Source organism: Drosophila persimilis, unplaced genomic scaffold (assembly GCF_003286085.1).
Source record: "Drosophila persimilis strain 14011-0111.01,24,50 unplaced genomic scaffold, DperRS2 tig00000824-arrow-arrow-pilon, whole genome shotgun sequence".
NCBI lineage: Eukaryota > Metazoa > Arthropoda > Insecta > Diptera > Drosophilidae > Drosophila > Drosophila persimilis.
In genome coordinates, this window is record NW_020825358.1 from 1,167,940 (window position 1) to 1,190,885 (window position 22,946).

A 22,946-nucleotide genomic window follows, 5' to 3' on the forward strand; every position below is an offset into this window, starting at 1 on the left:
AACGTGCGATATTTACACGCAAAATTAAAAATTAATGCCATTTTCAAATAAAAAAAAAGCACAAAAAAAAAATCATTAATATATTATGTATATACATTTTTATATTTCCACGCCTTTGATTGTTCAGTTGATGAAATTTTAATTGTATTTGAGTGAATACTTTTTATTATAAAAAAAATCAAATATTTATGAATAAAAAAAAAAAATAATTTCTCATGCCACTCTTTTTTCTCTCTCTCTATTTCTTTTCAGGTAAGTTTTTCATGTTGCAAGCGGCAAAAAATCAATTAATTTAATTACAAATTGCACCAAAAAAAAAGAGGTACGAATGCGCTGGTATTAAAGGGGAATTTTCATTATGAAAAATCAGGGAAATGCCGTTGGAAAGCACAGAAAAAAAAAAAAAAGAATAAATTTGGAAGCACTCAAAAAGGGGTTAAAGTGTTTGTCTCTCCATTAAGCCTTTGGGGGGGACAGAGAGTGAGAGAGAGAGAGACGAAAAGGAGAACCGACCGCATTGTCAGAGTGCCCTTTCACCCTGGCTCCATGGTCCTCCCTGCGTTTCGCGCTCTCTCAAGTGTCGCAAAATGCAATTTCTTAAATTTCCATTAATTTCGCGCTGTCGACTTTTGTGAAATGTCACTTTGGCGGCGACACATTCAAAAAACGTTCAGGCGACAAGAAAATAAAGCGACTTGTCTCTGGGATATGTATGTCCTTCTTTTGCTCTCCTTCGGCTGCTGCTGCTGCTGCTGCTGCTGCCGCTGCTCCAACAGCAATAACAATGTTGTCAGCCAAGCAAATAATCACAGGTGTGTGGAGGGGTGGAGCTCCAGCAGAGGATGTGCCACAGAACGTGTACGAGAAGGAGAGGCAGTGCCAGTGCCAGTGGCAGTGGCAGTGGCAGCCCCCCCGCTGCCTAAGTGACTGATGTCTCTCCTGTGGTACGCTGCTCCTGTGGAGAGAGGTGGGGCCCCACACAGACAGACAGACAGACAGCAACAGCAGGCCCTTCAGCATCCACTAACAAGCGCATGGGTACGAGTTTTCTGTACCCTTCGAAGGGGCATGCCGAAAGGGAAACTCGGGATCAAACAGGCTCAATCGAGACCGAGCCCCAGCCCAAAACTTGGGACAAAACCGATCCAGCATATCCGATCAAACGCATGGGATCCAAACGGATCCAACAGGATGGCAGATAAGTATTTACTCTAGAGGAAGACACGGAAAATTCTAATTGAAATCGTACCCCAAAAACGATCTATTTTCCAAGATTGTACCCGCTATAACTCCATGTATCTTTACAGGGCAGCCCCAGGAACTATATATATCTCTAAAAGAACCCCATAAAACCTTGTATCTGCCTGTGGCAGTGTATCTAATGCCTCTACCTTTCGCATTGTTTTTGTTGAACTTTTTCTCTGGTATTCTATTTTCGTTGTTGTTGTTGTTGTTGTTGTTGTTCCGGGTGCTACTTTTAATGACATACGTGGACCACGCCCTACGCTTGTCGTGCAAGGTGGCAATACCATGGAGTGCCCCCCCCCCCCCCCCCATACTCTCCCCTCGCCGTCCCACAGCACCCCCGAACGGATCCTTGGATGCGATGCTACTACTATTTTAGTCGCCTTCAGTCAGTTGTCGGTGTCGTCGTTCTCGTTGTTGCCGCTCATTGTTTGTTGCACGATGGAACAAGCGACTTTACGCCCAGCAAAACGTGACATTTAATTCAAAATGATTTTGTCCCCTGGCAGGAGGGGCATTCCTCGGTCTCTGCCACTGTCTCCTTTTCTCCCATGTTTTGGCCCGGCTTTCCACCTCTCGCTCTCTGTTTTTCCTCTCACTTACATGATTTTTTTAGTGTTTCGCTTGTTAACAAAATGTGGCAACAGAAGGATGGGGCGGATACAAATTTAGATATGGAAAAGCTATAAGATATAAATTCTTTAAAGGAATACCATTTTATCGCATGGATTTAGAAAAGTTTTCCACGTATTTTTACTATCGATAACAGATATACCAGCGATTCAGTGTGTTTCGATGACCGATAACAATGTAATCAAACGATTTATGTTGTATTTCTAATCGATAAGAATAAATTTGATTTATTCAGTTTTTATGATCGATTATACAGTATTTTTACGGTTTATCGATAACAATGCTTCACTCGATAAAAATGAATTATAAACATGCATTCCTTATTCCTTTATTTTTGATTGATAACAATGTAAAACAAAGATTTATGTTGTTTTTCTTATCGATAACAATGAATTCATTTGATTTATTTATTTTCTATTTAGTCTTCATATTCCCTTGACTTATTCAGTTTTTCAATCATTCCTTAGATTTATTTATTTATTTTTTATCGATTAAAATGTGTTACTACGATTTATATAGTGTTGCTTATCGGTGGCAATATATCTAGGGAGTTACCACATTCCCGAGCCATCCATCACCTGGAATATCTTCAGGGTGGACCAGATATAGGCGGCCGTTCGTAGATCTTTGCGGATATTGAATTTAATGGCAGTCTTCTTGATGCCCAGAGCGGACATTTCCATGACGGTTTGAAGGGCAGCATCGATAATATCCTCCTCGCGGGCATCACGAAAGCGTTTCAGTCGCTCGCTGGGTTCAATGTGTGGCTGGATGGATAACATATCGTGACAGATCAAGGGAATATATCTGGATAATTCTGAGTACAAAAACTCACACATATGATGTCGCATTTACTGAGCGACTCGTTAATCGAATCGAACAGGGCATTGATGGTCTGAGAGATGCGTTTGGCACTCATCCGGCCGTAGGACACATGATTGATGTTCTTCAGATACTCGAAATAGGAGACCGTCACGCCGCCGGCATTGCAGAACATGTCGGGAAGGATGAGAACCCCACGATCGATGAGGATCTTCTCCGCGGCCGGGGTCGTCGGCCCATTGGCGCCCTCCAGTATGAACTTTGCCTTGATGTCCTTGGCATTCTCGCTGGTGATGACCTTTTGTGTGGCACACGGTATCAAAATCTCACAATCGGCGAGCAGAAGATCCTCCTCCGATTCCTCCGCCTCGGGGTAACCTTTAAGGCTACCTTTTTCGCCTTTATAGGCCAAAAGATCCTGGGGAATGGACAGATATCGTGGGAAAACTCCAGCTTTAAGGAACTTCAGCTTCAGAACTCACTTCAATGTCGATGCCCTCGGGGTTCGTGAGCGAGACATCCGACTCCTTGATGCCCACAATTTTCCCGCCCGCTTCGAAGGCGAATTTGGAGGCAAAGGAGCCCACGTTGCCGAATCCCTGGACGACAATCCGTTTGTCCTTCCAGCCTGTCTGCCAGCCCAATTGATTCATCCAGTCCTTGTCCTGCAGAAAGATGTCCGCAGATTTCCAGACGCCTCGTCCCGTGGCAGACTCCCGTCCGCGGACGCCGCCCGAGTTGAGCGGCTTCCCCGTGACAATGGCCTTGGCGCTGATGTCCTTGAAGCCGAAGGTCTTGCTGTACTGATCCTCCATCCAGGCCATCTCCCGGCCACTGGTGTTCACATCCGGGGCGGGGACATCCACGCCAGGACCGATCATATTGCGCTTGAGGAGCTCCATCGTGTAGCGGCGGGTGATGGTCTGCAGCTCGTCGAAGGAATATCGCTTGGGATCGATGCAAATGCCGCCCTTGGAGCCCCCAAAGGGGATGTTCACGCAGGCGCACTTGAAGGACATGATGGCGGCCAGGGCCTTCACTTCGCTGCCGGTCACGTCTGTGGCATAGCGAATGCCACCCTTGAGGGGCAGTCGATGCAGTGAATGATGGGCCCGATACCCTGTGATCACCTCGTACCTATCCTCCCGCTTGATGCTGAAGTTCACCTCCAGGGCGGTGTTCACACTCCCGATCCTCAGCAGGATCCCCTCCACTCGCTGCGACTTCTGTTCGGCCGTCATGTACGAGTACACGTCCATCTGGCGGATCAGTTCCTTCTCCAGCAGCTGGGCGGCCTTGTGGTAGTAGTACATGACCATCGACGAGAATTCGGGATCCTTTTCGGTCTCCACCTTCTGCAAATGCTCGGGGACCTTGTGCAGCCGTCGATGCCATGGCTGAACGCTGATCTTCGTGAAATCTCGAGGATATTTACGCAGCTTTCGAAGCATTTTTATGTCATTTATTTCGTGTTCTATTGAAGGAAGGATCAAAGCACAAGTGTTTCCATTACAAACTATCGATAGCTATGGGATTTAGGCATCAACTGAGCTTCAAACATATGCCATGGCATGTGAATCTCTCTGCTATCGATTTAGGGCAGTGTTTGTTCCGTTTTTGCTATCGACAAGTAAACATTTCAATAATTAATTGTTTTTGTGTATCGATAGCCAGGTATTCCAACGATTTTTATATGTTTTTATCGATAAAAATATACTAAAGCGGTATTTAAGTTTTTCTTTTCGATACAAATATCGATAAACAATAATTTCAATATTATTTTCGATAAAATGTTCGACAATCGAAGCGATCTAATCGATAGAAATGTCTGCCAAAGATTTAATTCATTTTGTAATAATCGATAACAAAAGGTTCCTTTGATTTATTTAGCTTTTATTTTCGATAGCCGCGATAACCTCTGATATCTGAAATGTAGGCATCAAAATGCTTTACAAATAATTTCGTATCCTAATCCTCGTCGTCCTCGTCCTCCTCGCCACCGCCACCGCCTTCGCCCTCGCCGCCCTCCTCCTCCTCGACCATCTCCTCCGAGGAGCTAATCTCGACAATGGGCTCGATCTCGGAGGCCAGATCCTCCTCGTAGTCACTTATGTCGCCCAGCTCTTCCAGACACTTGTCGTAGTTCTCATCGAAGCGGATGTTCTCGTTGAGCGAGGCCACGTCCACTTCCTGGTCGGCGGGCAGGAGGGCCGGTGCCGTGCCCGGCGGGCACTCGGTGATGTTGCGGATCTTCAGGCCGTGGATGTGAAAGATGGCCGACCGATTCGACTCCAGGAGTACCTGATGGAAGACACTCAGCAGGCGATCGATGTTGCCGAACATCCGCACCGAGGCGCTCTTGGGATCCTCGCCCTCCTCCAGTATGCGTCCGACAATGTGGTGCCGATAGGGATCCATCAGGTAGATGAAGTCCCCCTTCCTCCACAGCGAGTACATCTGATTGTTGATCTGAAAGATCACGTAGTCGTTCTCCTCCAGGGCCTTCTCCAGCATCAGATGGAAGTCGTTGAACTTGTACATCGGGACGCACTTCCACCAGCCCTCGAAAATGTTGGGCGAGAGCAGGATCTCGGCCACGAACTGGCCCATGCGGATCTGCCGCGGAAACGTGTCGAGGTCCATCGGTTGGTTGAGATCGTTGCACGGCTCCCAGCAGTTCTTGCACATGTTGACGCCATAGCACATGACCTTGTCGTAGGTTTTCTGGTCCCAGGTGGCAGGATGATCGATCTTCGAGGCGACAGCCGAGGCCACGGCCACCGGGAGGGCGCTGCGATTGCGCAGGGCATCCTTCGGATTGAGTGTCAGATGTAGATTCGATTTGACGTACGCATAATCGGAGGCAATCACATCAAATTCGCTCATTCGCACGCCATGCTCGCGATCGAAGGAGCGTGCCTCGATCCCGGGGCCCCCGGGAGTGACAAGGCGCACCACGATGATCTCCCGCAGCGTGAATCTCTCGGTTTTTTCGACATTGCTCTCCTTCTTGATCAGCCAGATGACATTATCGAGCGACTTGAAGGCCAGCAGCACGGGAAACCCGCTGTCCTGATTCGCCTTCAGGGTGTCCGTGTCGCGTCCGTTGAGATCGAGGACCATCCAAACGCCCTTCTCCTTCCAGATCAGCAGATACCAGTTGGCCGTCCAGAAGAGGCCGTACTTCACGTGCTTGAAGAAGGCGCGCATGATCCGGCGCAGATTCGTGATGATATTCGGATAGTCGGGCATCTCGATGGGCGGCTCCAGTTCCATGGCGAACTCGAATTCGTTGATCTTGAAGTGGCGCGTCACCCGCTGCTCGTTCTCGTCGTAGACCTCGGCATTTACCGAGTCGTTGGCCATCTCCATGCCCTCGGAATCGCTGAACAGCACCTGACCCTCGGCGACCACCTGGTCGATCATCGCCGGCAGCCATTCGTCCCGTCGCGTATAGTAGCTGTGGGCGAAGCCCTTGAGGTTGCCCGCGTAGCGTACACACTCCTGATTGGCGATGCCCGACTTGACCGGGTTGCTGCTGGCCACCACACCGATCGGATAGCCCAGGGATCTGTCGTAGTTGCCGCGACGACTCCGACCACACTCCTTGGTGTCCAACGGCGGGTAGAAGGGATCATCGTGGCCCCCAAAATACTTGCACATTTGCGTAGAGCAGGGACTGAATTCCGGCACATGACAGAATCGTTCACTGGGGGTGGGGGGGCGACAAAGAACTGATACAGATACACAGATAGGGGAGGGTACAGAGGGCACCCTGTACATACCGTGGAGGTTCTGGACAACAGGCCGGCGGTGGCTCGCAGCATGCACCACCCTTCACACGTTTGCTAGTGCTGGGGCTGGGATTCGTTGCCATTTTTTTCTACAAAAACTTAAATCCGAGACAAAAATCTATGTTTATTTTACAACAAATAATTTATCGAGTATTTGAATGCCAATCGTTTGGTTTGTTTCTCGGGGAGACTATGAAATGGAATGAAACGAAATGATTTTAAAGGGTATTATCAACGCTTAGACTTTTTGGCAGAAGGTTACTTGTTGGGGAGAAACGTAGGAATACTCGTGATAAGCTTTGATTGGAGAAACTTTTTTTATGTTTAGTTTGACTGGAATTTAAAGGGTATCCGATGTATCGATGTAGTCGAACTTCTGTACAACAAAGTTTGTTTTCTGTAAAACGGACAAATTTACTGCAAATCTGTGTTCTGTAGAAACGAATTTTCCATTCCCCACACCTCTACTCCTCCTCCTCTTCATGAGAGCAGATTGTTCCACCAAGCAGCCCTCAAAAGTGTATTTTCCTCTTCCATCGCACTCTTTCGTTTTGCTTTTTGCCGTTTAACTGAAAGTTAAGTAAAACTTTCTGAAAGTTCGATCGTAATTCTTGTGCGTCTCCTTTTCTTGCAATCTGTTTTGTCAATCGCCTGCACTTTTTTTAACAGTAACAGAACAAACTTCGTTCTTCTCTCTCTTGCTCATCAATGCGTCAAAGCGCTCTCAGTAGGGTCGAGCGTAAAAGCAGAACCGAAAGAGGGTAAGCCTGCCGAAGCCCGTGCTTTTGCTCAGGAGATAAGCTCTGCACAAAAGCCACGGAGCGCGGGGGGGGGGGGGGGGAGAGCCTTAGCCTAAGCTCATTTGCTTAGCTCGCTCGCTCTCTCTCTCTCTCTGCCGCTGTGAGACAGGCTCGTTCATGTACGGATTCAGCCGAAGACACGAATCAGGCAGAGATCTCGCAAGCGAATAAAGTAAATGTACTCGGGTTCAGTGAGAGATAAACGGATCGGGTGCTTGCTTTGCTTTGTTTTTGTTCTTTTGTTTTTGCTGTTTCCGCCCTCAAACTATTTTCCCATTTCATTTGGCTTTCATTTCATTAACTTATCTCCTCCAAGTTTAAGCAGCTTTTCATTAGCTTTTCCTTTGGCTTTTCCCATACGACACTCACCTGCTGACAGAAGTCGTTGCTTTCTCGACTGTTCACTGCTCGTTTATACCTGATTTTCATTACACAAATTGCCACATGGAGGGAGAGGCTCCGGAGAGGCTCGGGGGAAAACTTATGATAATTTTTATGGTGCCACACACCAAGGACTTGGAATCAGATGCGAGTGAAACTAGAGACCAGCAACCAGCGACCAAGGGACCAAAGAGTCGCAAGGTATTGTGATACCCTAGAATATGGAGGAAGAATCCTATACGCCATAAAGTATTCCTTGAGCTGTACTTTTCTTACGGTTTCTTCTAGAAAGGTCGTCATTCCAGGGTCCAGGATCCCAGGGTATCCAAAGCTTCGACTCCTCTCTAGAGCTGGCCTGCTTTCAGCTGTAGAGCCTTCTTCCCTTTGCCTCCTGTTGTATATTTGGCTTTTACGATGGCGGCAGTTAATTCCTTATCCGGCCACAGTGCCACAGAGACAGAGGCAGAGACAGAGAGAGAAAACAGTTAACAGGGCAACAGCTAAATGTAATTGGAAAGCTCATCAAGTGCTGTGGCTGCCACACAGAGCCATTGCTGCCACATTGCCATGGCTGCCATTGCTGCCACTGATGCCACTGTCGTTGCTGTTGTCGTTTTGTGGCTTGCCACTTGAGTGAGTCCCAGAAAAGTATGCAAAGAATTCTGTACGCTGCCTTTTGTTTCCTTATTTGTGTGTGTGTGTGTGTGTGTGTGCGGTTTATTGAAAAGGAGACGCACGTGGCAGCAGTGCTGTTCCTTTTCTCTATCCCAGAGTTGCTTAGCTATGCTTCCTTCTCCTCTTTTCTTGGACCTCTCTTCCCCCCCCTTTGTGATGGCATTTACGAGCCAGTCCTTTATTGTCCTTTTTTTTTCGACAGAAGCTTGAACTGGAGTCTTAGGGTGGGGAGGGGAGGGGTATCCATGTAATTGGCTTAGTCCAGAAGGGTGATGGCGGGGCGCACTGCATGTGGCATTAACAATTTTCGTCTGTTTTGTGTGTGCAACGTTTTTATTCCATGTCATCCAATCAGCAGAGGCATGCCCCACCCCTCCATGTGAGGAGATTGATTCCCCAAGCAGCCCTCAAAAGAGGATTTCCTTTTCCTTTGCCGTCTTGCTCTTCTCCTTTTTTCCTTTTTCCTGAGATTTCCTTCATGTCCTTACGGGGGGGTGGGTCCTTTTCTTTGGGGGAGTGCAATAAATTTCCACGTAAGTCCCCGTACATTTTGGAAACACTTCATTAAACAGGCGAAAACGGGAAAATCGCTTAACGATTATCGCCATGCCACACCCCAGCAGCCGGCCCCCGCATCCCCCAGCACACCCCAGCCCGCCCCAGCATCACCCACAGTCCACCAGAAAGCCTCCTCCTGCTGCTGCTTGGACTCTGATTTTTGGACATTTTCTTTAGTCATTTTCCATTCCCCAAATGTATTTCGAATTTTTGCCCCGGGGACTGTCGCCTGGTGTTTGTGCAACAAAAGTGCACAGAAGAGTCCCATGCCCAATCTTCCAAAAATGATGACCGCTGGAGCCAGTAGCTCTCCTGCCTGCTGGCAGTCCTTTCTCTCTCTCTCTCCCTCTCTCTCTCTCTCTCTCTTTCTCCGGTTCAGTGCTCAATAATGATTTCCATTGCGAATTATTTGCATTTCCCCAAACTCATTATTGTATGCATTGTCCACCCCGCCACCCCACCGCCCTGTCTTTCCCCTCCCTTTCCTCAAATTGTTTCCACCTGAATCTGTACTCTCTCGGACTTGGACTCGGATTCGGGGAGTCCTTTGTTAGCTTTTCGTGAATTCTTGACATTTTCAACGCTAATGGAAATGGAATTCGCAGGCATCAAAGAAAAGCAGAAATTCTTGAAAATTGAGTAACATTTAATAGCTACAGTTTTTCCTTCAAAGTTTCCATGAAATTTCCCTTGAAATTTCTATAAATATCCATAATTTTTCTATAAGAATAAAACATGCAGAAAATTGAGGGAAAGATCGTAGATCTGGACAGTAACAGGTGGAAAATTGTTTGAAAAATCATATTTCCGTACCCGGACCCCAAGCGGTGTCCACTGTCCGCTGTCTGCCTCTCCATCTCTGTCTGTGTTTCTCCCCTTTTCCCTGCCTGTCATCCCCCTCCTTCCGCTGTTCTGCTTGGTTCCGTTCCAGCCCCAATTCATTTCATTTCAATCCATTCCATTTCGTTTCGTTTCGTTTCGTTTCGTTTATTACATGTCAGACTTCAATGAATGTCAGTTTGACAGTTCATAAGACAAATACGACAAAAGGAGAACAGAGAACGGAGAACGGAAAGATGGGATAGTTTTGTGGGTGGCAAAGGAGGGGGAGGAGGGAGTGGTACAGGTGTGTGTTTGAGGGGGAGGAGGAGGAAGGGCGGGGGAAAGAACCATTACAGGTGGACAGGTGTGCACACACACACACACACAACCAGAGACCGTAGACCGTAGACCGTAGACCCAATGCGGGTGGATATTTCCATCTCTGTCTTTCTCGTGTCTCTGTGCAATTCTGGGAGTAACATTTTTGCGGACATTAATGTGTCAGCGTGCAACGTCTTGTGGCATATGAGAGACGTGCTCGGGCATATGGAGATATGGAGATGCGGGAAGATGCCAAAGAGGCAGGGAGGGGGGGGGAAGGGGTGTGGTGTGCTGCAGCTGTCGTCGGGACATGACAACTTATTGGCATTTGGCTGCCTGCCTGCCTGCCACCAGCCTTGAGTTCCCCCTCTGTCGCCGCCTCTGCTGCTGCGCGGCCTTAAACAATTTCTAGTCGCAAATTGAAAATCAGATAAGTGACACGAAAAGTGGGTGGGAGGTAGAGAGGGAGCGGCTATAACTTTAATCGCTTCATCCCTGCATCTATTGACAGCTCTCCTTCGTCCCCCCCCTCTCTTTTCCCACTTCTGGACAGATAGAGAACTTTTCAATGCATTGTCATAAATCATTTTGCGGCAGGAAACAAGTTTTGGACTCACTCTGGCCACGCCCACACGTAGAACAGTGCCTGCTGTCACATGCCACATGCCACATGCCATTGTGTGTGTGTGTGGCAAACACACAGAGAGACGCAGAGAGCGAAGAGGGGAAGAGAATGTCAAAGTTGAGGCAGGAATCGCCCCCATGCCCCATGCCCCCATTCTCCCATTCCCCTTTCTTGTCTTTTTTTTTTCTTTGTTCTGCCTTGAATTCCACTTGTGATTCAGCTTCGTCCACTTCTATTTCTGGCTACTGCGTTTTTTCCTACCTGAGAAAAGCCTTTGGTTTTCTTAGGGTTTTCCCCTCATTTTTTCGCCTGTTTTTCCATGGCTCTTTTCTTTGGGTTTTCCTCCTGGTTTTTGCCTGTCGCTTGACTGTGCATTCGGGACTTCAGAGTGGGGTCTCGAGTGGGGACAAAACGGCTTGCAGGAATGTCCACTTCCACACATCACGTATACGCCGCATTGTCCAGCACTACACATGCCTCTTGCTGCTCCTCCCCCTCCGACCCTGGTGCTGGCTTTACCTTAATATATCTGCTTATTTTTAGACTTGATTTTCCCTTGGATTTTCTCAACATTTTCCATAGTTTTCCGCCCCCCTTGTTAGGTTGGGGTGTAAAATTTCCAGCACTCAATGTGTTAACAGCTGCTGTTTCCATTCGATGAGATGATAAAAGAGTGTGGCATGTGTGGCATAAGGCATGTTGCAAATGGCTTTCCTCGTTCCTCGTTGTTTGGGGCAACATGAGATTTTGATGTTGCAGCAGTGACCCCAAGCACCCTGCCCCTGCCCCTGCCCCCCGCCCTCACATCGACAGCTGCTGTTCTGCTTTTCAATTTGTAACTTGAGCTAAAAACAAGACATTTTTGTCTAATAAAGGGGCCGAAAAGTCGAACTTTTCTTGGGGGTACAACCCAGGCCGAAAGCCAGGATACAAAATGGATCATTTTGGGGTAAGGGAGTTTCATATTTTTCTATAGAACTTTACAGCATCTTTAAGTCCTAGATTTTCCCTTTTTCTGATTTTTTGATAACTTTTTGAATCGCTGTTGTTTTTTCTATGGAATACCCACTGAAATTTCATGGGAAATATTAAATTTTTTTGATGATTTACTGCCTCCTGGTTTATGAAATATTTTTTGGGAAGAAACTTGCTCAAAAATTAGGAGATTTCTAACTGAAATAAAAGCGGAAATTCCCTCTGGGAAGGGAAGACCTTCTGAAGGAAGGACCCCCCCCCCCCTCTAAAATCTCACAGTAAGTAGCTTATAAGTCAAGTATTTTTAAATATTATAAAATATTTTTAAACTTTTTTTTTATAAAAACTGAAAGCTAAAAAGTCCTAAAAACTCTCTGTAGATTCTCTGGTAATTCCCGTGGGTGGGAGGACGGAGAGAGGGAGAACAAGACAGATGTAACGGCCAGATGTGATGTAAGGAAGGATAAATGGCGCACAGGAATATTCCAAACGTTTCCATTAATTTTTAGAAAATTTTAAAGGAATTCAAAAAAAAATTAGCTTTAAGGAATTTCCCTACCAATATGCATTATATATTCATAAAGTTGATATTTCATGGATAATCTTGGATAATTTCCAGGGTAATCCATCGTTTAGAAGCACTTTAATCAGCCAGCTAATTGCTGGCTCCTCCAGGATATGGGGGAAATCCTTTTTGTTGTTGTTGTTGTTTTTTCTGTTTCTGTAGCTATTCGTTTTGATTATTTCAACCTGATATCCCCCCTCGCCCGGAGCGCCCCCTTGCCAGACACTCATTAAGCAGCCATTTCTCAATTTCTCAGTCCCCCTTTAACACCTCTCTCTCTCTCTCCCTGTCTCTCTCTGTCACTCTGTCTCTGCTCTCCTCTGGCCTGCCCTGCCTTCTGTTCTCTGCTCTGAACAGAACATAAAAATGTCTGGCACTTCCTTTTAGCTGCCGCTGCCGCTGCTCGATGTCCTGATTACTGGCCAACTGCTTCCGTTTTTAATATTTATAATCCACTGTAATTAAGACGAGAAGCGAGAGAGAAACAGCAAGAGAGAGAGGGAGGTGCACACGAAAAACGAGAAGAAAAAAAAAATGTAGCATTAATTACCAGGAAAGCTCTTTACGGGTCCTTTGCCAGGAAAGGAAAATGAGAAAGGGGAAAACTGCATGAATATAAATGCGTATCACTTGAAAAATGTATAATTAGCGGAGCAGTTAATAACTTTTCTTCCCTTTTGTTTGGTTTTTTTTTGCGAATTCTCACGCACTGCAGGAACGAGACGGAAGGCAGGAAGGAAGCAACGAAAGAGGTTCTCCCCACCGCACGCACTAATTAAATATAAAGTGGAGAAAGCAGGGGGGAAGGGCGGTGGGAGGGGGGATGAAGAGGTCGCAGTTCCTGCGCGGCAACCGTTCCATAAATTATAAAAGCCAAAAAGTATTTTTAGTTGGCCTCAAACGCAAGGCGACCGCAAAAGGCAGAGGGAAAATGCGGGAAAATTTGGAAAATTCGGGAAATTCACTCTGGTCTGGTCTGGTGACAAAGACCAGAGCCAGACGCCGAAAAATGCGTTACGGATTGAGGATTTAGGTATCCCCTGCAGCAGCCCCACTCCCCCAAGGAGGCAGGCCCCTCCCCTGTTCCCGCCTTTCACTTGGCCCCAACTGTACTTTTCTTTGGCGCTATTTCGTTGACTAATTTGTGGTTTTTCCTTTTGCTTGTGCTTGAAATTAGCTTCATTATTGTAATTAACTTTGTTTGCTCTCCCACTCTCTCCACCTCTCCACCTCTCCATCTCTCCGTCTGTCTGGAGTCTCTGGCAAGGATCTGGCTTGTGTTAAATTTCGAAAATTAGCTACAGAAAGTCCGCAAATAAATGGCAATCGATGTGAGATTCGAAACCCTAGGGTAATCGCATTCAATCATTAAAATAAACGAATGAATCCCAGCAATTAAATAAATATTAAACATATTTCCCTCTGCTGACGGATCGAAACATATGTGGAATATTTTCCTTTCATTCTATCGAATCAATTCTGTTTCTGTTTTCCCCCCCGTCCTCTGCTTCCCGTCCCGTGTCTCGTGTCCTCGTGTCTCTCTGTATCCGTTTCCGTTTGTGTGGCTGCCACGTGGCTGACATGTTAAAAGCCTAAATAATTGCCAACCATTTTATTTATTCATTTTATTTAAACGTTTTTTTATTCATCTCAAATTTCCAACAGCAGACAAAAAAAAAAGAGCAATAAATATAAAAATAGAACGTAAGGAAAGCAGTTTAATGTGCTGTGATTTTTGGGTAGATTTTCGCACTTTTGTTAGAGGGTAGAAACATGTGGAGTACCCTGTGGAGAAGGGGATGTCCATCCTTGGCTTTCACGGGCCCAAAAAAAGGGTGAAAAATTCTTCAAAATTAAATGAAAGTATGATTAAAAGATCAATAGATAGATCTCTATGCTATGCTGCCTGCACGCGCGTCCTGCAGCAGTGCCGCTTGCCTCTTTACCAAAAATTGTCCTCAACAACAGATAAAATAAACACTAGAGACACATAGCGCCATCTGTTGCTCTGATGATCGGTATTTATGCGGCATTGAATCGTCAGTAAATGTCGAAAGGTCATATGGTCGATCTCTATATAAATTGGTTATCGATTTGTATCGGTTTTTGTGCGATATTGTATCGAAAGATCAGCAAAGTTAATATAGCCATGTCCAATGATCGATATCCATTCAAATTGGTTATCGATTTGTATCGACTTTTGTGTGGTATTGAAAATATGTATCGATAACTATCGATTTTGATAATTTGTTCCAGTGTTATTATCGATTTATCGATATATCATCTAAAGAATTTCTCTTAGTGTATCCTAAGGGTCTAAGCCTCCCCCAAAAGCCCTTAAACTTTCTCTCTCTCCCTCTCTCTATTTCCTCGTGACATTTCCACGCTTGATTTACTTTTCCTTCTTTTGTTTGTGTCTGCATGGATGGGTTTTTCTTTGAAAATACTATACTAAATATCGTATGCAAATCCAAATTACGTTTTGGGGCACAACAAACGCAAAAGGAAAGAGAGAGGGAGAGCGGGAGAGCGGGAGAGGGAGAGCCCTTGAATTATGGTCGACTAAGTGGCTCCCGTGGCTCGTTTTGGTGGTCATTAAAATGAATCATTTACGGTGAAAGGTACAAACGAATAAAGAGCAGAAACCAAAAGTTTTCGTACAGATTAATGAAAGGGAATGGCCTGGGGTTGGGGTTTGGGATTGGGGTTGGGGTTGGGGAAATGTAATCAAAGTTTTGGGTTCCAGAGGAGTTTATAATCCCTCTTTTATTTATATTTTTTTAGGATTTCTACACCTCTTTCCTGTGGAGATTTCTTTGAATTCGTAGCCGCCCCCCCACCCCCTTACTCGTATTTTTGCACATCTCGAATCGCATTGAAATCATGATGACACTGTATTTTTCCATTCCAATTGTTTATAAATGTTTATCGGACTGTCTGAAGTCTTGGGTTTCTTTTGTTCTGGAAGAGACTCTGGGAGAGCGTCGTCTGTTCCGCTCTCTCTCTCGCACGCTCCTTGGGGAAGAGACGTCTTCTGTTCTGTCAGTGTCTCCCCGGAGTTCGGTGCGTGAACATCGTGTGAGTGTGTGTGTTTGTGTTTCTGAAACAGGAATTGTAATCCCTATCCATAACGATGAATCCATTTCCATCTGCGGACAAGAACAACAACAACAGGAGGAGGAGCAGCAGCAGCAGCAACAACAGCAACAGCAGCTTTACGGGCGACATGCAACGTTTTCCGTGGCAACGTTGGGATTTCAATTTGCATAGCAGAGGCGCTGGTGCTGCTGCCGCCGATTTTGGAGGTGCAACAACATCCCGCAGTGCCTGCGATGATTCAGCAGGTGATTTCGCAGCAGGTGGAGTGGCAGCCAGAAATCAGCGGGAGCAGCAGCATCAGCAGCAGCAGCAGCTACCATTTCCATACCCATTGCCATTGCCATCCTCCACTCTGTGGCAGCAACAGCAGCAGCAGCGCTACCATGGCCTGCAGAACGTTCTGCAGCGGCAAGCACCTCCTGCTGCAACGATTGGCGGCGGACATTATGTGAGTTATTTGCTAATTGCCAACAAAACTGAAAAACAGGAGAAAACAGTGAAAAGTTTTCACTCTGGTGCCGCACTGCCACTGCCAGTGACGTGACTGAGGCGTGGCGTGGCATGGCATGGCATGGCATGGCATGGCGGCAACAACATGTCACACCATGCAACATGACAGCCAACAACAGAGGCAGACAAAACCACACACACACACACACACACACACACACACGGACACAAGGAGGTGGGGCGGGGGTGTAAAGGAGAAGGTTCTGTGGAGTGCCCTGAAAGTAAGAGAGAGGGAGAGCGCTAGCTGTGGTCTCCCCCGAAACAGAAAGAGACAGACAGATGGACCCAGAGACGGAGTGCATTTCGGTTTACATTTCCAAATGAGTGTTAAACACTCTGTTTAGTTGGGACTGAGATTCCCTCACGTGATTCGTTTCGGCCATTCATTCCATTGCAAATGAATGAATAATGCGGGGATTTGTTCGGCGGATGCCAGTTTTAAGGGAAGTTTTTTGGAATAGAAATGGGATTTGATTAGCATTTGTAAGGAATTAAATTGAACACGGAATTTTAAAGGAATTCGTACACCAAAGGCCCGCAATAGGATCTGCGAATCCACGGCCGAACCCCCGAAAGTCCCTCTCCGTACCGCACTTGATGTCTTTCTCACTCACTCTTCATTTGATTTGAAGATCTGCCAGCGAGAGAGAGAGCGAGAGAGCAATCGCTGGCTTTGGTTTTTGCCCTGCCAATATTCAGCAGCCGGCAGATCAGACGATCGACAGACAAAAACCCATGTAAAATGCAACAACAGCTTTGCACAGTTTTGCGAAGGCGTCGGCGACGGCGAAGACGAAGGCGACGAAGACTGTGGGCGGCAGCGTAGGTAAAACCGAGAGAGCGCGCCATCGCGAGAGAGCGACTTGTGCATAAGACCTGACGGGCAGAACGAGATAGCGAGATCGTAGGCTCTCGGGTTTTTCTGTAGAATATTTCGTTCGTGAGCCTGCATGTCCGTGCCGGCATTGCCCACCTCCCCCCTCTCTCTCTACGCATCTTCTTTTTAATGTTTATTTGGTTTGTCGATTCTTATCAGCAGTGGAGATCGCGGGCACTCGCTTTTTTGGCTGACTTTTGCGTGGTGCCGTTTCCATATTTAGATCTCCCTCTAAGCTGCATCCACAAATTTGACTCTAACGAGAGATTTTCGTATGACATCTGTACCCATCGGTGGCACCTTCTGTAAGTATTCGTATTGCTGTTCCCCCCAATTGGTTTCCATTGTAATTTCGGGCACAAAAAAAGAAAGGAAGAAAATGTTCATTGTTATTGACAAACAAGCGACATTGTGGGGGCTTTGATTGTCATCCTGTGCGGCTCCTGCAGCACACGAGACCGAAACCTGGAGGCCACACCTCAACTCTCTGCTGTTCGGTTACGGATCTGTTTTTCACCGCATCTCAGGCACTGCCCAGGGGGGGGAGCACTTCACTCGCGTTCTACACTCCATTCCACGCTCGATTCCCCAACCCCCCTTTTTGGCCTGCCTGCTGGCTGGATGGCTGGCTGGCTGGCTGGCTGTCGGGCTGTCTCTGTGGCTTTTTCCGTCTTCGTGCGCTTTGGACGTGTTGGGACACCACTTAATTTCCGGCAATGCGAGTCACGTACGCTCCATCCTGCCTTTATGTGCAATGACATTTTCATTTTGTACACACAGGCATGCACACACACACACACACACAGGCAGAGCGGGGCACACAGACACCGAAGGGGTGCAGACATGTTACAACAAATGGCAAACACTCTTTTTGGCCTTGCAACACGCCGTGTCTCTGTTTCTGTTGCTGTTGCTGTTGTCAACTCATTTTGTTGCAATTTGCAGTCGAAACAAAAAGGAAAAAGAGGAGACAGAAACGAAAAACAAAAAAAAAAACCCAGAAGAAAACTCTAGAGGGAAACTCCGTTGCAGGAAACTCCAGAGGGAAAACTCTATAGAATAAAATGGAAGTCGTGAAACTCGATTATTTTTAATTAAAACAACATTTGGAGAGGCGACCGAGAGGCCTCTGCGAAAAACTAAAAGAAAATACTGTTCAAAGGAGTCTCAGCCAAAAATAAAGAAAGAAAGAAAGAACTTGTGCGGTCAAGAAGCGAAGCTTAGAAGAGGTTTTCCCTTTGGCTGGTGGCTTAATTAAGGCAACGGGGGAAAATCTAGAGCAGAAGCAGGGTTTTCCAGAGACAGCCAGACCATGCCTCGATGAATCCTTTGGCCGCAAAGGAAACAGAGCCTGTGCACAACGCCCCCCCCCTCGTATCATAATCGACGACGTCTCCATCCCCCCTCGAACAAAAATATCAAATTTTTGTGTTTTTTTTTTTTTAGATAAGGGAAGGGGACTCCGACTCCGACTCCCCCATTTGTTTGCTTTTTCTCCTTTGATTTGTTTGCTTTAAGCGGAAACCATTTGTTTAGACTGGTTTTTGTTTTTTTTTTTTATATTCGAAGTGAAATAAAATCCAACAACAAACGTGCGCGGAATTCTAGGGAAAAGAAAACCCTGAGAAAATATCAGCTTACATTGCGGTGAAGGAAAATATTTATATTTTTAGAGCAGATAATTTAAAAATAGAAGGAAATCTCCGGGAAAACTCACACTCTCTTGAGGGGAGTGAGAATTTGCATGAAATGTCTGGGAAAAACCGGCACACAGTTGAAATATAAGATAATTTTCAAAGGATTTCCATGTAATTTTCCACATTTTCACACACACACACACAAAGTTTTCCTGGGTTCCCTTGAAAAACAGTAGCAAAAAAAGAAAAAATGTAATTAAATTTTGTGTTACCCCAAAAGGGGGGTGGGGGGACACATGTTACGGGTCTAATCTGCCACAGGCCGAGGACTCCCCTTTGGACATGTCCTTGTGGTTTGAATGTTGAGCTTTCCGCCCCCTCTCTCTCTCCCCCCCTCTCTGACTGACAGAGACAGAGTGCGAGAGCAAGCGCGCTAGACAAAAGCTGGGGCGAATAAAGAAAATCTGCAGCTGGTGTCCATTTTCTTCCATGGGAAAAAGCGAAGATTTATTGGAGGATTACCCCTCGAAACAGGAGGAAAACAGGAGACGGGAGACAGGAGACAGGAGCTGCTGCTCCTCCTTAAGCCGCTTAAAGATTTTCCAATTCCCAAAGACAAAATGAAATAAGAAATAATTAATTTTTATATTCCCCCCCCCCTGCTGTTCCTTTCAATTGTTAATTCGCTGGAAAAATGGTATAAACTTTAATTTACTTTTATAATTTGTTTTTGTGTGTGTGTTTTAATTGTTTTTGCGCTGTAAAATTTCATTGCCTACTTTTTGGCTGCCCGCGCACTCGCCAAATGGCATTAAAAATTCAATAAAAATACTCACTAAATATAAATGCAACAGCAGAAGTGGCAGCAACAGCGGCAGCAACAGCAGCAGCAGCCGTGGAGAGCGTTAAAAATTTTCATTAAAACTAAAATTGCAATTTCGGTAAAGCGTGAGAGAGGGAGGGAGAGAGGGAGAGTGAGGCAGGGAGAATGTTTTCGGGGGAGAGCGAATTTATGATGCTTACGTGACCGCTGAAAATCGGGGGTGGGTTGGGGGGGGGGGGGGGGGTCACCGGGCGACTGTGGCAGGGGCAGGGGCAGGGGCAAGGGCTCTTAAATGATGGCTTAAATGAGTCGTGCCTGGCCCCGTTGGCCAGTGGCATAAGTTGGGCCAGAGAACTATCCGCCTCTACCCTTTCTCCCTCTCCCTCTCTCTCTGCGTAGTGCTGGGGGGCGGCTGGGGGGGTGGCTGTTGCATTTGAATTTATTAACAAAAGTTGGCCCACGTCCACGAGGCACAGAGTCACGAGGCACGTGGCATGCAGCAGGCATTCAGCAACAAATGAAAATGAAATGTAATTTTATATTTGAGCCTAAAATAAATAACAGTTGCACAGAGAAAAAGCACCAAAAACCGGAGGGAAATTAAATGCAAAAAAAAAAAAGAGAATAGAAAATAGGAGGCCTCGAAATGAGGAGGATCGAAATGAACTTCGAAGCGACTTAGAATGGATGATATTTCATATTTATTTTCTAATGAATATATTAGGCCTGGAGCTGTGCGTTTCATTGGGGCGTGGACCCCCAAAGGAACAAATATTTGGCCATGATTTTTGTTGGATTTCAGTGCTGAAAGAGACTTTTCTGACATCTGCTCGGATCAGCAGATTGTCCTTCCATCGTGCATCGTCCATCGTGCGGTGTCTCTGGTAAGCCGTGCCTCATCCTATTGCATCCTGCGTTGAGTCCACCCTCCATTCGTGTGTACCAACCAGAGGGGCTGGCATAAAGTCGAGAGGCTTTAGGATCCATCACCAATCAAGGGCCGCCGGACGACAGATGCTTCTGCCTGCCAGCTTCTCTTCACTGCCGCAGAGTCCATGTGGCATGCATCGGGGAGGCGTTGCATGGAGCGCTGCTCTGCTCTGTGAGGATCTTCGAGAGGATTGGTCCCTGCTGTTGATTCTACTGTGCCTTTAAGGACCGTTTTTCGGGATTTCCTCAAATAAATATATATATATATAGGAAAAACTAAAACTAAATCAAGCCATCCGCGATACCGGACAAAAACTATACACATAAATAAGCCCCGCCGAAGGAAAAGCCATCTGTTTTCCAAGTTTTCCTTTTCCATGCCACCGCCGCCTGCTACGAAATCACTTAGTGGAAAAGTTTCATTCTTTGGCTTTTCCACCAAAAAAAAAAAAAATTCTTGTTGTTGTTTTGACGGCTGGTGCGAGCCCCACCCGCTCCCCCCACCGCACCAAAAAAAAAAAGGCGTTAAAGGCTTAGACACCCCGTTCCCTACGGCCAGGAGTTCCCCTTGTAGCCCCCCCCCCCCCCTTTGGCACCCCTTTTGAGCCCCCTTTGGCACCCCTCTTTTAGCCCCTTTTGAGCCCCCTTTGAGCCCCCTTTTGAGCCCCCTTGTTCCTTCCATTTGATGGCTGAAAATGTAATTTTGTCGTAAATGTCATTTTTTATGTTGCTTTCTGTTTCTGTTTCGCTTTGGAAAAGCAAGAAAAATGTCTTCAAATCAAAGGCAGGCACAGGCCTCCTCCCCCTTTTTTTTTTTTTTTTTTTTTTTGGGCAGGCGTCATTTGAACTCTTTCTTTTTCGTTTTGTTTTGTTTGTTATTGGATTTTCTTTTTCGTTTCGTTACATTTAATGAAAATTTGTTGGCAAACGTGGAAAGGCGTGGAAAATTTTAAATTGATTATTGCACAGGCGGTGGTGGGAGCGGAGTCCTTGCTGTGCGTTTGCCCCAACGCCGCATGACGCTGGCTCGCTTTTTGGGGGGTACTCCCTCCCCCTCCCTCTCCCCTTCTCCCTCTCTCTCTCTGTCTGGTTCATGTTATTCGAAGGAAGAGGAATAGGAACAGTGCGGGTAATATATTATCGTTTATGATGTTAACATAAAACTTGCACGCCCCGAAAGAGTAGAGGGGTGGGGGTGGGGGTGGGCTGGGGTTGAGGCAGTACCTGGTACTCTGGCACATCCACTTTTATGCCTCGCTTGCTACGTGCTCATAAAATAAACGCCCCAAGATGGATTGCCCCGCCCGGCACCCTCCCCATTTATCCATCTATCGGAACATCCATCCATCCATCCACCGAAATGGTAATCCTGTATCCAGGAAAAGCAAGACCTAATGGCATTTGTAGGACATTCTGATTCTGCTATTTTATAGCACCCCCCCCCCCCCCCCCCCCCCCCCCCCCCCCCCCCCCCCCCACCCCTTTCCCCTGTGGAAAAGCCTTACTTCTTTATGGCCCGGTCTCCTGGTCTCCTGTGTTTTGTGAAAATGAATTATGTCCTTGGATTATTTTTTGGAGTTTTACTCCGGTTTTTATTTTTTGGGTTAATTTTGTGGAAAGTTGTAGCTTAATCAGCACATGATTGTTGCACACACACACAGAGGGCTTTTTATGGAGGTTCAAGGAGTAGGAAGGATCCTGGAATTATGGCGTTTATTTAGGAGATTGATGGACAGAGATTTTATGGGGAAATAAATATAGAAAACCCAAGAAATTTCTTTAAAAAATAATCGAAAATAAATCATGAATCGCCATAAAATTTGCATCCAAAAAACTCGTGAAATATTATTCAGAAAATTGTGGCTTTAATCTCTTCTAAAATCTGGTAATAATATTCAAATCCCCAACTCTAATTTCTTTTGGAACTTCCGTTTCAATTTGGAAAATGTTTATTTGAAAATTTCAGCCACAAACAAAAAAAAAAGAAACAAAAAATTTCGTTTTGTTTTTCATTTGCATGGCTATGAATATTTATGTACGGTCCACCCCCGCCCGCCCCCGCTCCCGCCTTAAATAAAATAAAAAAAAAAAATAAAAAAAATATACTGAAAATCCGAGTGCTTTCCCTTTTTTTTTCGGTTTGTTGTCCACGAAAGTCATAGAAAAATATGCAAAATATGCACACACATGCACGCACACCTACACAGGCAATGCACTCACACAGATGCGCATACAGATGCACATGTGTCCCCCCACCACCCCAACACCCCAACGTTTGCCTCATTTTCATTTTTAGCCATGGAAACGCCTATTTTCAGATACCAAAAAAAAAAAAAGGAAAAAGAAAAACCCTTAAGCGCTTTTACTCCATGAATTTTGCATGCAACGCCGCTGCAGGGGAAGAAAACGGGACTTTGGAGGATTTCGGTAAGGGATCCTTAGGGGGGTGTGGGGGGGGGGATACAGGACAATGGGAAAAATTAAATTTACCACCGCATAGAATTAAAATAGGCAAAAGTACAAGGGGGAGGGGGGAGGTGTGGGTGGTGCAAAAAAAATGTAAGCGAAAACTGAAGGAAAATCCTTTTGTTTTCCGCTCTTGCGCCCACCAAAGTAACCCCCCCCCCCCCATTCCCTGCCTCTCCCTGCGAGTCCTCGCTCCCTTCGCCGGCGAGTCCTTTTTCCCCAAACGGGGTCTCGCTGTGCCGTCGGTTTTAATTATGGAAAAAGTTTTTGCTTTATTTAGTTTAAACAATAAGTGGTTGGAAAATATGAATTATACAAAGAGAAAGACTCCAACCACTCCCATCCCCCCCCCCACACCCTTTCTCTGTCTGTATTTGCATCTGTGTAT

At 46.1% G+C, this 22,946-nt stretch overlaps 2 protein-coding genes across 2 annotated transcripts; both read right to left on the reverse strand.

Annotated features, from left to right (window-relative positions):
- Window positions 1-2,303: 2,303 nt before the first annotated feature.
- On the reverse strand, window positions 2,304-4,151 carry LOC6603754 (glutamate dehydrogenase, mitochondrial). Its single transcript, XM_026993287.1, has 3 exons — window positions 3,183-4,151; window positions 2,714-3,118; window positions 2,304-2,645 (listed from the first exon to the last, which is right to left on the reverse strand). Exons 1-3 carry the CDS (start codon window positions 4,149-4,151, stop codon window positions 2,430-2,432), a joined length of 1,590 nt encoding a protein of 529 aa, XP_026849088.1. The 3' UTR covers window positions 2,304-2,429.
- A 434-nt stretch (window positions 4,152-4,585) lies between these two features.
- Window positions 4,586-6,639, reverse strand: LOC6603755. Its single transcript, XM_026993270.1, has 2 exons — window positions 6,486-6,639; window positions 4,586-6,409 (listed from the first exon to the last, which is right to left on the reverse strand). The coding sequence occupies exons 1-2, from the start codon at window positions 6,575-6,577 to the stop codon at window positions 4,669-4,671; spliced, it is 1,833 nt and encodes a 610-aa protein (XP_026849071.1). The 5' UTR covers window positions 6,578-6,639; the 3' UTR covers window positions 4,586-4,668.
- Between the last annotated feature and the right edge of the window lie 16,307 nt (window positions 6,640-22,946).